Source organism: Coregonus clupeaformis, chromosome 8 (genome assembly GCF_020615455.1).
Source record: "Coregonus clupeaformis isolate EN_2021a chromosome 8, ASM2061545v1, whole genome shotgun sequence".
Taxonomy (NCBI): domain Eukaryota; kingdom Metazoa; phylum Chordata; class Actinopteri; order Salmoniformes; family Salmonidae; genus Coregonus; species Coregonus clupeaformis.
In genome coordinates, this window is record NC_059199.1 from 5,242,519 (window position 1) to 5,257,701 (window position 15,183).

Below are 15,183 nucleotides of genomic sequence, written 5' to 3' on the forward strand. Positions count from 1 at the left end.
CCTATGCCTATCATAATCGCATCAATAAATTGATAATAACAAACTCTGAACACCGTAACACGTGACAGCAAAATGTATGTGGAGGACGTGAAAAAGAAACTCGAAACTGAGGAATGTTTACTGGTTGCTCAGGAGGGAAAGGGGAAGTCAGATGTGTGGAAGAAATTTGACTTAGTTGTGGAAACTACAGGAGATCAAGAAAAAGAGGGAACGTAAGGAGCAAGCGCTGTGTGGATATTATGTATTGCCAAACAGGCGCTGTTAGAATACAATATAGTTTTTTTCTGACCATCTGGAACAGTGTAAACAACACTAAATAAATTATAAGCCTAACTTTTTTGTAAAGCCTTTATTACAGCAAAGAGTAAAAACAGTCACATGCATTCGTGAATGCAATTGTCAACATGGAATGGTTTAGTTATTGTTTAGGCTAATTATTCAAGGCTCCCTTTGTTATGTCATTTTAAAACTAATGCTGTGTGATGACATGAACAAAAGAATGATTGATTGGTACAGTAGCCTATATATTGACATATAGGCCTAAGTAAGTTACGGTATTAAGACAGCTAAACAGGATGCGTTCTTAGGCCTACAGCTCGATGGTGGTTATACAAGGCTGCTATACTAAGCCTACTAATGATAATGACATGACTTATTATTATAATGATGATCACAATAATAATTGTATTAATAACAATAAGAAGGAGATGAAGAAAAAGAAAAAGAAGCAAGAGCTCTGTGCGTATTATGTGTGACAAACAGGTGCTGTTAGATTACAATATTATACTTTTTCAGACTATTTGGAGCAGTGTAAACAACACTAAATAAATAAGTGATACAAGAGAGGCTTTTCTAATGAAAAAAAGTCTAAAGCCTTTATTACAGCACAGCAAAAATTAAAAACAGCATAATTTGTGAAATTGCTTTATCCGACATGTTGTGGTTGCGTGAGGCTTGGAGCTCACGGAATAAGTAGGCTATTAACCAAACACTCAAACAGGCTACAGAAGCAGGATCTGTCTTATTCCTTATTGTTCTCAACACCAATATGCTGGTTAACTTTTCTATTATGCACATAGCAACATGGTCTAGGAAAAGGCGCCAATTCAACAGCGCACTGATGTTTCAGAACCGTGGACAGCGACCGCTGTCCAACGCCGGAGAAAGCACATTTGTTATAAAATAATATTATTTGTATTAATGTTGCATCATTCTTCTTACATAATATAACCAAATACAATTTCAGTAGCACATGTCTTAGAGTGATGGACTGTGCCGTCCCCACGGCCTCCGCAATGGATTAGTCCTCTTAGACAGGCGCGAATCAGACAGGTGTCTTGTGCACCATGAAGAAAACTAGCATTTGCGACTGACTGCTCGACTAAAGAAATCTAAAGAAAACAGCCTATCGACCAAACAATTGACCAGTCGACTGAATGGGATCAGCCCTAGACTACCTGGATTTGTCCAATAAAATAATTTCTGTTGCAAAGTGATTTAAAACGTTTTCCGTGGCGTGCCCTAATGAACATGACCATGGCAACTGCATCTTTGATTAACAGTCACAAATACCTCCTATAACAGTAGTCTATAGTCAAGCAAAACACAGTGCATATATTTATTCCATATACATTTACATTTTTGTCATTTAGCAGACGCTCTTATCCAGAGCGACTTACAGGAGCAATTAGGGTTAAATGCCTTGCTCAAGGGCACAGGAGTTCGTACTCTAACATTATCCTTCATTCATACATGATTGAAATGGACCTATCCCCTAGACAAAATCCAGATTTACCTGATTTCTATGTAGTCCTGGTGCCATATGCATCAAGTGTCTCAGAGTGCTGATTTAGGATCAGTTTTGCGATGATTAAGGTTACATGGACAGGGAAGACCAGATCCTAGACCAGTACTCATATATTCTGAGAAGCTTGACACATACAACCCCTGATCACCTCCCTGGTGACACTGCAGGGCTGTGCCCACTTGACGACAGTCCACATACCACAACAGTGGCCTACTTTAACGGCCTCCATCTATGTTAGGATGGGAACGGGACTTGATTGGGGTGGCCCCTTCTACTTAAACCCTCTCACCACAACCACAGCTCCAGATTTAGAAGGCAGCGCCCTCCGCCCTGCTTTGGAAACCCTGAACTCATTTAGCCTGTAATTGGGCCAGCCTCTTAAGAACCCTAAGCGTAGGAAAATGCATGACAACACATACTCACACGTGCACAGACACACACGCTTGCGCAGACTCACACACACTGCCAATAATAACACAACCTGTGACAACATAGCCAGCATGTTCGAAGCTGGAACCAGGAGGAACTAAAGCAGACTTCTACACATGTTTCTGCGATGTGTGTGTGTGTGTGTGTTTGTGTATATTAACCATACAAGACACAATGCACAACCCATGACATAGCCATCATGTTTCAGGCTGGGAGCAAGATAACACACTTGTAGAGCTCTTGGTTAAGTTGTGTGTATGTATTTATTGACGTGTGTGTATTGTGTACTTTGGTGCAGGTGAGAAACAGGACCAGGCATTGAGTGAGGAATCGGATGTCACCACTGTGAATGATCAGTTAACTAAGAACACCAGAGATGGTAAGTCAATCCGCCCCCCTGTTATCTGGGATCCCTTACTAAGTATAGTGGTAGAGATAATGGATGGCAATCTGTTTTAAAATATGCTACTGTCGCAAGGACTGATTTTAGGCTACTGTCCATTTGAAGAGATTTTCTGTAGCCCTTTATTTGGCTAGTCCATCTGTAGATGCTCAACAAACTATCAATGAATGTCTATAGATGTTTTCTTTGTTGTAATTCAACAGAATTGACATGTTTTTGATCGTCTGTTGAGAGTTTGTTGAGCATCTACAGATGGACTATCCAATGAAGTGTTGCCACACATTTCAAATATATTGTGCATGTGGAGCATAAGGGTCTGTACATTGTTTTTATTACATAAAAGGGTAGATGAAAGATGCCTTTGAAGTTATTCTTAAAGTACTCTTTCAAGTAGTGTTTTTGGAGTTGTCTAACTGTAGCCTACCGCTTGCTGTGAGTCATTTAGTCTGAATCAGATGGGACGTAGCAGTTGGTTGAATGTACTGTAGGTTTCATAGTTACGTTTTAATTGGGTTAGTATTATATTTCTGTGTTTTTAAGGAGCCAAGCTAACATTGTGAGTCATTTAGTTGTAATCAGGTGGGACACGGCAGTTGGCTGAATGTAATTTAAACTTAATATTCTATAAGTCTATATTATATTGATGTTTTTAAGAAGCAACGCTAACAGAGGATGAAGAGTTGGAACTGATGAAGAAGTGGCAGGAGACTCTCGGCCCCAGCCACAAAGTAGCGGTTAGTAAACAGAAGAAACATTCACCCAAGTCCAGTCTGTCTCTACTTAATGATACTTGGTTCTATTTTTTCCTGTTTTATACACATTCTCTGGTTGCAGAATAAAAACACTGTTGTATTTGTTGTCAATGGAAAATGTCAAAAACATTGGTCATAAAAATAACTCACCAACCGTATTGCCACACTATGTAAATGTAATACTGACTGTGAAAGGAAAATGGAATAAAATGTGTGAAAGCTTTTTATTTTATTATGCCAACTGAGTTGTATCCACCTGTTGTGCCAGGTTGCCCAGGTGGAGAAGTTCAGTGAGAGCAGTGGTCTGGGCATCAGTCTGGAGGCCAACAATGGGCACCACTACATCCGCTCTGTCTTGCCCGAGGGGCCAGTGGGCCGCTGTGGGAAACTCATCAGTGGGGACGAACTGCTCGAGGTAAGGGACACCGCCAATAGCGTATTCATTACGGAAACCGTTTACCGTTTAAGAACAAAAACGGAAGCAAACAGAGCAGAACAAGAGTTTCTATTGGACAAATTCAGGTAGGTCCCTCCTCGTTTTGTTCCGTTTGCTTCCGTTTAAGAAACGTTTAGCAACAGAATCGGCGTAATTAATACGCCCCCGGTGAACAAGAGTTAGCCTGGAACTTACTTTATGCACTAGTTCTTCCATCATTGATATCTAATTGGAAGGTGCCTTAATTCATTGGATGTGTTACAAATGTGTTTTCACTACGCAAAGAAGAATTGTGAACAAACTAGAATGTATTGCTGAAAACTAAAAACCTAGCCATTTTGTTCTTGCAACAAATGACCCTGAAATATTGCTAGGAATATTTGGGCACAGTGTCTCCTCTTCCACATCTTCATCAAAAACATTTAGGCCGGGATTAAATCCGATTGCGGGTTATAGGAATTGTGGGTTTTAAATGCAATTTCCGATTGAGACGGAATTTGCAGCGTTTACCGTGAATGGGATCTCCGCAAACACGGGAACATTGCCTTTAAAAACCGCAATGCTTATAACCTGCGATCGGATTGAATCCCAGCCTGACACAATATGAGTGTTGACCATTGGATGTGTGGGTCCACCCCTCTCCATCCAGGTCAATGGAATATCCCTGATTGGTGAGACCCACAAGGAAGTGGTGAACATTCTGAAGGAGCTGCCTGTCTGTGTCTACATGGTCTGCTGTAGGCCCGCCCCTCTCCTTCAGAGTGACAGGGATTCTGGCCAAACAGGGTTGGATGAATTTTCCACTGAACCTAAAATGAAGGTACTTTCCTACACTGATACACAAAACGTGTACAATGTCCATGTACAGTATATGCTATTGACATCACCATTATTACATCATTTTGAAACGGTTAACGTTCCAGTAACTATTATAGTCATAGCATAGCATAGTCATTACTTACCAGCCTCCACATAATGTAGTCTAACATGCATGGTTGGGGTAAATTCATTTTTCAACCATAAAATTCAGTAATTTCAGCAAATGAATAAAAAACTGAATGGGAAGCCAGAAAGCCCTTCACAAAATGGTGGCTGCTGGACATACAGTAGCTCACAGTAAACAGTGTTTCCTCCACCCCTTGATACTGAATGGCTAATATGATTGGGAATCAACGTCATTAAGTCCTCCTACTTCACTCATCCACCCTCATTATTTTAACACAGTCTGTCCAATGCTCTGCCGGGCCTCCAGATTGCCAACGATAAAGGATTAAGATTTAGGATTAGGAAGGACTCTGACTGTTTATTAACACCAATCCATCTAAAGTAATACCTCAGGTACTTTGACAATGCATGAGATACAAGAGATAGTAGCCAGGGAGCTACACAAAACTAACCTTCAAAGGAATCCTGCTTTCAGATGATTTTAGAGGGATTTCTCCTCAGCTCTTCAGCTGCATCAGTTCAGGTAAAAAACACAACATACAGCACTTCTACTGCCTAGCATCCAACGATTCCCTTTGATGTGCTGCCAAAAAACCTACAAAATGAGACTAGCGGAGAACCAGGAGCCTATGGGCTCGGAGTGAGTCAGGAATGCGTGCGCAGGGATGATATCAAGGGTATATCTCTGTAGTTACAGGGAGACCTCAACAGTTTCCTGGTTCCCGGAGGTTCCGAGGGGGCGGCAACGAGGGAAAATGTGACGGAGGAGACGCTGGGCGCTCCTTTGGCCATGTGGGAGACGGAAATACAGGACATCGAGCTGGAGAAGGGAGAGAGTGGACTGGGATTCAGCATCTTGGACTACCAGGTGGGAATTCTGAATGGGAATTCTGGGAATGATTGTCATAGGAATGATACTTGCTAGCAGGCTTGGGGAGTAACGACTTCCATGTAAAAAAAAAAAATATGTAACTGTAATCTGTTACATTACCAGCGAAAAATTGTAATCAGATAACAGATACTTTTGAAAAAATAGATGATTACTTCTAGGATTACATTTAAATTAAAAAAGGATGTTTGCGAACAAGTTATTTGACACCTTTCTGTTTTCTCAATAAAATCCAAATCAGCATTGAAAAAAGTTTACGTTTGTTCAGCCTGAGCAAGTCTGACCACAAGTCAGAGACCACTATGATGACACACAATTCGTTTGATGGATCGCGGGAAAAGAGCAGGAATAGGCTTTTGTAGGCTACAGTCCAAACTATGTCTTCCAATGGTGCGACTGCTGTCAGTATCCAAAGATTATCCAACTTGAATAAACACTTGGAGGTAAGGACGACAGCAGTGGTGTAGCCTACAAGCGATACAGATATCACTTATTATGGATATCTACATAGCACAATGATGTGAATCACACTGCTGCGCTCTCATTTAGCTACTTGCACCTTATAGATTGTGGTTGTTGTGGATGGCTGTTCACAAATGTAAGCTATATGAGTATTTTAACCCAATAATGGTTGAATTGAAGACGTTTAAGCTGCCTACCAAGCATTGTTTTTGCGACCAGTGGACAGACAGTGAAAAATGCGCTCTTGTAACAGCTGAATAGTGCAAATCCCATCCTTTGGAATGAAAGTTTGAAGGAGTTTCTACCAACTCCTCCATGGTATTGCGTTCCACACTGTGGGGCTTTTATTGCTAAATCTAATTTGTGCTGATTGAAAAACAAATGTCCATAGGCCTAACAGACATCCTCAAACTCGCACCCTTTTGATAGACTTAAACAGCTGCAAATGATCAAGTAATCAAAGTGTCACCAACAAAAAAACGTAAACAATAGGCCTATAGCAAATGCAGCCAATGGCATACAAATAGCACTTTTCAGTAGTGCTCAAAGCATGCTATTCTATGAGAGCAGCATTTCTCGAAGCAATGAGCCCAATCAGTCCTCCATGACAACAAAATCATAAACAAAAGACTAGGCTAATAAGTCTGTAGTTTGGTGTTATGCTCAGGTAAAACAATTGGGCTAATCTAAACTTAGCAAAAAAATAAACATCCTCTCACTGTCAGCTGCGTTTCTTTTCAGCAAACTTAACGTGTAAATATTTGTATGAACATAACAAGATTCAACAGCTAAGACATAAACTAAACAAGTCCCACAGACATGTAACTAACAGAAATGGAATGATGTGTCCCTGAACAAAGGGGGGGTCAAAATCAGAAGTAACAGTCGGTATCTGGTGTGGCCACCAGCTGCATTAAGTACTGCAGTGCATCTCCTCCTCATGGACTGCACCAGATTTGCCAGTTCTTGCTGTGAGATGTTACCCCACTCTTCCACCATTAATTGTAATGAATGGAAATATGACCGACATTTTTTAATTTTACCCCCTTTTTCTCCCCAATTTCGATCTTGTCTCATCACTGCAACTCTACAACGGGCTCGGGAGGCGAAAGTCGAGTCATGCATTCTCCGAAACATGACCCGCCTAACCGCTTCTTAACACCCGCTCGCTTAACCCGGATGCCAGCCGCACCAATGTGTCGGAGGAAACACCGTTCACCTGACGACTGAGGTCAGCCTGCAGGCGCCTGGCCCGCCACAAGGAGTCGCTAGAGCGCGATGAGCCAAGTAAAGCCCCCCCGGCCAAACCCTCCCCTAACCCGGACGACGCTGGGCCAATTGTGCGCCGCCCTATGGGACTCCCGATCACGGCCGGTTGTGATACAGCCCGGGATCGAACCCGGGTCTGTAGTGACGCCCCTAGCAATGCGATGCAGTGCCTTAGACCGCTGCACTACTCGGGATGCCCGACTTTGGTTTTTAATGTAAAGATATAGCCTAATCGTATTATTATATGTAGTAAAAAAAGATGGGTTAGAAGAAAACCATCCCATAAAGTAAAATGCAACAGCCGTTTATGGCAAGCTATGTAAACTCTATCCTGCAATAGATGTCATTCAATTGGTATTGTTCATTTTTGTCTTCTTCAAATGCCTCTTAAGTAATCCGATTACGTTACTGAGTTTGGGTAATCCCAAAGTTACGTTACTGATCACAATTTTGGACTGGTAACTAGTAACTGTAACTGATTACATTTAGAAAGTAACCTACCGAACCCTGCTTGCTTGTCAAGTGTGATTTTTCCCAAATTATAGAATTTACTTATTTACTTATTCACTTCAATTAGTTGTCATTGTAGGTCGTTCCTGTCTTCTTACTTTGGGAGGTCATTTGAGCTTTTGGACCGTTGCCCTCTGGGAAATTAAGTTAAACAAATAGCATAATTGACTCATTACGCTGTAATGTGCTGTATTTTTTAAACTCAATTGCTTACTCTTAGTTTTGAACACCTGATATACAGAACATTCAGAATAAACAAATCCTCCAACTGAAAGTACATAATACATTTGAGTCCTTTTTGTATAAGATTATCTGTCGAGTGCGTCCATTGACTTCACTGACACGGATCTTGTAATAGGACCCAATGGATCCGGCCAAGACGGTGATCGTGATTCGCTCTCTGGTGCCCGAAGGAGTGGCCGAACAGGATGGCAGGCTTTTGCCAGGCGACCGGCTCATGTTCGTCAACAGCACCAACCTGGACAACGCCAGTCTGGAGGAAGCCGTCCAGGCACTGAAGGGGGCCAACATCGGCAAGGTTCACATTGGGGTGGCCAAGCCACTGCCTGTAAGGAAACCCTATTGTACTGTTTGTCCTACAGAGAGGCAGGTGTGTGTGTATTTGTGTGTGTTTGTGTGTGTGTGTGTGCAGGGAGGGGGGTGGGTGTCGGAGTGCGATGTGTTCTGTGTGCCCATGTGTGTGTGTGTTCTGTGTGTGTGTTATATGTATGTGAGCGTTTGTGTGTGTGTGCGTTTTCTCTCCGGTCTGTGGACATCCAATAATGAGGGCTCATCTTACAGATGGCTTGAATATTTCATGCTGAGAAGGCAGTGGAGTTAGGCTGCATGCTGACTCAACTCCAATCTCCCTGACAACAGCATAAGGCAGCACAAACATTCCTGCCCTTTGTGTCATATTGCTTTATTATTGCAGTTTGAGGCAGCTGTCAAAAAAAGGGGTTGTCCACAAACACATTCACCACCTGAGGGATTTCTAGTCTGTTTTCTGTGAAAATTGGCCGCATTCTTTCAGCTTTAAAGTTACATTTCTCTCTCTTGGGCTTGCCATTATGATGAGAACATACAGTAAGTTCTGGTTCTGGGATGTCAAGGTTATTGTAGGTCAGTTGGATTACATTGTCTTTGGGAAGCCTCTGTGGAGTTATCAAGCTCTCCTGCAGCTCCTGGAATGTGGGGGGGGTTGTTGTATTGCTTCTCAAAATGGAGTTTGATCCTCCAATACCTTCTCCAATTTATCCCTCTCTCTGGGCTCGTACTAGACAAAATCAAGATCAAAAGGTCCTTTTAAAGCAAAGCTGTGGCAACACCTTTGGAAATCGAATAGCCAAGTATAACTTTTTACCTTAGTCTGAGATTCAGCCCGTGATTCCTAACTACAGACAAAACCATGGAAACCAAAATAAACCATTAAAACTCACATACATTTTGCTACTAACAACCTCAATTAGATTTCTTAACAACCCAACTACAATCATATTTGACTTGAAATTTGAAACCTATAGACAATGATTGGAATTTCCTTCCGGATATTTCCCATTTACTGCCCTGTCTCCACAGCCGTACATTGAAGAGGGCAGTCCGTCGTCATCCTCAGGAATCCATTTCTTTTTTTTTCTTCAACACTCTGCGGGTTAAAGAGAGCGATGAGGAGGGCCACCTTTTCCAGGCAGAGCCTGCATTGGTTAGTCGCAGTTGGGGACAAGTACAAAATATGTACTGTTGTCACAACTTCCGCAGAGGCTGCCTCCCCTCCTTGTTCGGGGCAGGCTTCGGCGTTCGTCGTCACCGGCTTACTAGCCACTGCCGCTCCATTATTCATCATTCCATTTGTCTTGTCTTGTCAATCACACACACCTGGTTCTTATCCCCTCATTAGTCCGTGTATAAGTGTTCCCTCTGCCCCCTTGTCCTTGTGGGTGATTGTTTATTTGTGAGAGTTGTGTAGCTCGGTGGAGCTACTCGTACATTGTTATTGCCGGGGTAGATATTTCCCCTGTGCCTGTTATTGTTGGAGCTACTGTTCCTTGTATTACCAGGGTAGATTTTCCCCTGTGCCTGTTTCGTTTGTCGCTATCCAGCGCTATTTGTGTACAACGGAATAAACTCTGCGTTCGGTGATTCCCCTCCTGTGCCTGACTCCTTCTATCACACTCATCACAACTGTATTCACAAAAAAGTACAAAAAGTACAAAAAATGTATGCGCTCACTACTGTAAATCGCTCTGGATTAGAGCGTCTGCTAAATGTCTAAAATGTAAATGTAAATCAACCAATGAAATTGAGGGACAAGAAAAACAACCAATCAAAATTAAAGACACAAAATAACCATTGTAACTTCTAAAATGCATCCTTTACAATCTTGTATCAAGTGCATTTAATTTAATGCGTAACTCTACAGTATCTAATCAAAATTGAGCCACAAAAAACAAGACAAACATTTTATGGAGTATCACTCGACTAAACACTCTGAGAAACAATGGAAAAGAGCAACAATGTCCAATATCGGAGTTAGAATATCCTTTAGAAATAGCTCTCATGGCACTAACACAGCTATCCGTGAATGGATAGCTCATCCATGGCATAGAGAGATATATTCACCATCTAATTCACTACATTCACATTCTTTGGTGCAGATTGACTCCAATGAGGTAGACCTGACCGATGAGAGGGCATTGGAGCATCGCTTCTCTGGTGAGGAGGATGACACCTTCCAGGCATCCATGATCGCCCTTCACGGCAGCACCTGCATCGCCGACCTGGACTACCAGACTACCTTGCAGTCCTCCACACCCAAGGTAGGCCAACAAATGTGCACTGTGGCTAGCTGAGTCCATTTTAAAGCCATTACAGTCAGCAATTATAGAAAGCTTGTTACAATGCAAAAAAAAGTACTCATTTGTTTGAATTTCATTGAAGCAAGCTGCTGCCCTTTTCACTAAGAAAACTCCTCACGTAATCAAAATAAGTTGCTTATTTTACCATACGAGGTTGACATTAGAAGTGCTGTGCTATAATTGTTTGACTTCTTCAAACTGTCAGCTGTATTGAAGTGATAAAATGTTTATTTAGTTTTTAACCCCTTCTTTGTATGTATTTTGCTTGTTTTTGTCTCACATTTTGCACAAGCTTATAGATCATTGTCACTCCCCAGAGTCCTACCTCCAGAGTCCTTATGTATTTCTGCTTGCTGCAGTTGTTCCACAGTTTCCTAATCCTAGGGATTTATTTTTCCAAGTTCTATTGTGCCATCTCAGATGCTTAAGGAATCCCTGAAGAGATTCATCGCCGTACAGTCCGGGTCTCGTTAATTATATCTAGGGAGATAATAAAGAGATATTTGGTGCATCGTGCAGGATAATCTGTACTGTAATTATCGCTATTCCCCGTCAGCTGCTGATGGCTTTTCAATGGCTCATTAGGAGTGCAGAACCGCGACAGAGGTAGAAACTAACGAGGTGTAACCTCCATTTCGACTCGTCATTTTTTCTTCTTCTTCTACATAGCGGAGTGCTCGCCTGGACTTGTTGACTGAGCATCCCTTCGTAACGTTGTCCGGCCTTGCGGACGACACCGAACCCTTCTCCCCGGAGGAGAAGCCCATCGCTTTCCCCCCAACCAGGAGTATCGGAGGTCACGCCCTAGCGATAGACAACAACGCACTAACTAGCTCCGATCAGTACCTGGCGCATCACTTAACACAAATGGAGCCGTTGGAGATGTCGAACTCCTACAGTCCGTACACTGACCCTGAGCCCTGTTTGAATGATATGGGGGAGCCGGTGCAGTCTCTCCATTTTCAGGTGGAGCCCACCATGGCCGTTGGGGACATAGGGGAGATGGAAGGCTTAATGAAGGTAAACGAGCCTTCATCTGAAGAGCTGTGCCATCTGTCGCTTTGCCATCGAATGTAATTGAGTGTGCCTCGTAATCAAACAGACATGAGTAAATCGGTCATCAGCAATGCTCAGGAAATTGAAATGCAACAAGTTACGTTTAACCCATGTCGAAATGCACTGGACTGATCACAGGCCAATGTGAAATTGATAGCATTTTTTAGAATAATGATAACTCATCCAGTTTGAAACATTCTACTTTTTACTAGAATCACATTTCTAGGTATTAATTACTTGCCCAAGGTAACGGCATAACAGAAAATATTTAAAGATGAGTCCTCCTTACCTTGTATGTTTGATTCCCTGGCCCTCACTAATCGTTTCCACCTAACCTCCCTGGTAATTTACAGTGAGGGAAAAAAGTATTTGATCCCCTGCTGATTTTGTACGTTTGCCCACTGACAAAGAAATGATCAGTCTATAATTGTAATGGTAGGTTTATTTGAACAGTGAGAGACAGAATAACAACAACAACAATCCAGAAAAACGAATGTCAAAAATGTTATAAATTGATTTGCATTCTAATGAGGGAAATAAGTATTTGACCCCCTCTCAATCAGAAAGATTTCTGGCTCCCAGGTGTCTTTTATACAGGTAACGAGCTGAGATTAGGAGCACACTCTTAAAGGGAGTGCTCCTAATCTCAGCTTGTTACCTGTATAAAATACACCTGTCCACAGAAGCAATCAATCAATCAGATTCCAAACTCTCCACCATGGTCAAGACCAAAGAGCTCTCCAAGGATGTCAGGGACAAGATTGTAGACCTACACAAGGCTGGAATGGGCTACAAGACCATCGCCAAGCAGCTTGGTGAGAAGGTGACAACAGTTGGTACGATTATTCGCAAATGGAAGACACACAAAAGAACTGTCAATCTCTCTCGGCCTGGGGCTCCATGCAAGATCTCACCTCGTGGAGTTGCAATGATCATGAGAACAGTGAGGAATCAGCCCAGAACTACACGGGAGGATCTTGTCAATTATCTCAAGGCAGCTGGGACCATAGTCACCAAGAAAACAATTGGTAACACACTACGCCGTGAAGGACTGAAATCCTGCAGCACCCGCAAGGTCCCCCTGCTCAAGAAAGCACATATACAGGGCCGTCTGAAGTTTGCCAATTAACATCTGAATGATTCAGAGGAGAACTGGGTGAAAGTGTTGTGGTCAGATGAGACCAAAATCGAGCTCTTTGGCATCAACTCAACTCGCCGTGTTTGGAGGAGGAAGAATGCTGCCTATGACCCCAAGAACACCATCCCCACCGTCAAACATGGAGGTGGAAACATTATGCTTTGGGGGTGTTTTTCTGCTAAGGGGACAGGACAACTTCACCGCATCAAAGGGACGATGGACGGGGCCATGTACCGTCAAATCTTGGGTGAGAATCTCCTTCCCTCAGCCAGGGCATTGAAAATGGGTCGTGGATGGGTATTCCAGCACGACAATGACCCAAAACACACGGCCAAGGAAACAAAGGAGTGGCTCAAGAAGAAGCACATTAAGGTCCTGGTGTGGCCTAGCCAGTCTCCAGACCTTAATCCCATAGAAAATCTGTGGAGGGAGCTGAAGGTTCGAGTTGCCAAACGTCAGCCTCGAAACCTTAATGACTTGGAGAAGATCTGCAAAGAGGAGTGGAACAAAATCCCTCCTGAGATGTGTGCAAACCTGGTGGCCAACTACAAGAAACGTCTGACCTCTGTGATTGCCAACAAGGGTTTTGCCACCAAGTACTAAGTCATGTTTTGCAGAGGGGTCAAATACTTATTTCCCCCATTAAAATGCAAATCAATTTATAACATTTTTGACATGCGTTTTTCTGGATTTTTTTGTTGTTATTCTGTCTCTCACTGTTCAAATAAACCTACAATTTAAATTATAGACTGATCATGTCTTTGTCAGTGGGCAAACGTACAAAATCAGCAGGGGATCAAATACTTTTTTCCCTCATTGTAGATGACCTCCATCTCATTCTGTCGCTATTATTCATTTTTAAATGTTGTTCTTAAATGTTGTACCTCCATAGAAAATATTTTCTAATTTGTTTCATGAATACTTTTTATTGAATCATTATTCTCAAGGGAAATGAGCCATCTGTAAAGCAGTCGAAAGAGGAAGGGGACGAGGTTATAACCACTGGCAGTCATTTTGAAAGGACAATCACCGTTGTTAAGGGCAATTCCAATCTCGGTTTGTATTATTTATTTGGCGATATGTTGTATATTGATGAGAAATTGTTGTGAAGAGAACAGCCTTCACTATCAGTCTTTCCTCTTTGCACCCCTTAATTGTATATAAATAAACAAAATATCTGATTATGCTTTGTGTCTGTTAGTGTTGTCGGATATTACTTATTAAATGCGTTACACATAATTGTGGGTAAAGGTTTTACATATAGGTTCCAGGTCTTTGGGAATGTTGTGCATTTTGTCTTTGTATCTACCGTACAGGGATGACAGTGAGCTCCATCAAGGATGGCTTGGGGATGTACATCCGCAGCGTCATCCACGGAGGTTCCATCAGCCGAGACGGCCGTCTAGGGGTGGGGGACCTAATCCTAGTCATCAACGGCGAGCCCACGGCCAACCTGACCAACGCCCAGGCCCGCGCCATGCTCCGGAGACACTCCCTCATCGGGCCAGACATGGGGTAAGGACCAGGACTAGGGGAACATGTTCAGTGTTTTGATACCTTGTCCATGGAAACCTGTTTTATATGGTTTCGCTATAGGCCTTCATTCAAATTCCCACCTACTTCCAACACATACAGTGCAGATTTCACATCAAGTATATTCTCCCTAGATTTCCTACACATTGATACGCACTCCTTTTATGTTACAATGTAAAGTCAGAGAGGATAATATTGTGGAGACCGAAACCCAAAACGTTCCTTTTCACTTCCTCTCTACACACATACATAAACACACCTTTATACAGTCAGATAAATGGCACCTGACATCACACTAAATAAATGCCCCTTGATCAAATATGGTCCTTTTATTTTTATTTTTCTGAATGATTTGGTTGCTTTTTCTATAGCTTATGTGTACAAAAATGATCAAGTGAATCATTGACTTAAACTTTGTAGTGTATGGAATTTGGGTAAATTGCTCCCAGTTATCCTATTAAGGCTATTTGTTCTGCATCTCTCGTAGAAACAGTTTATCTTCTCATTTTACATCTCCCACACCAAACCATCCAAATGCACATTTAATTGAACTGAATTGAGATGACGAATACACATACCTCACAAACTAGTGTGACTGGCCTTGTCTATTAGTGTAGCAGTGTTTTGTTACTTGTCGTGTTCTTTGTGGACCCCAGGAAGAGTAGCTGCTGCTTCTGCAAAAGCTATTGTGGATCCAAA

The 15,183-nt window shown here is 42.3% G+C and overlaps 1 protein-coding gene across 1 annotated transcript in view; it reads left to right on the forward strand.

The window, feature by feature from the left end:
* Positions 1 to 15,183, forward strand: part of LOC121572100 (multiple PDZ domain protein) — a 72,964-nt gene that overhangs the window by 22,474 nt on the left and 35,307 nt on the right. The window contains 11 exon segments of the mRNA XM_041884006.2: positions 2,535 to 2,615; positions 3,294 to 3,373; positions 3,660 to 3,806; positions 4,477 to 4,647; positions 5,248 to 5,295; positions 5,464 to 5,640; positions 8,261 to 8,470; positions 10,557 to 10,718; positions 11,427 to 11,777; positions 13,899 to 14,007; positions 14,268 to 14,466. Of these exon segments, the coding sequence (XP_041739940.2) occupies positions 2,535 to 2,615; positions 3,294 to 3,373; positions 3,660 to 3,806; positions 4,477 to 4,647; positions 5,248 to 5,295; positions 5,464 to 5,640; positions 8,261 to 8,470; positions 10,557 to 10,718; positions 11,427 to 11,777; positions 13,899 to 14,007; positions 14,268 to 14,466 (1,735 nt within the window).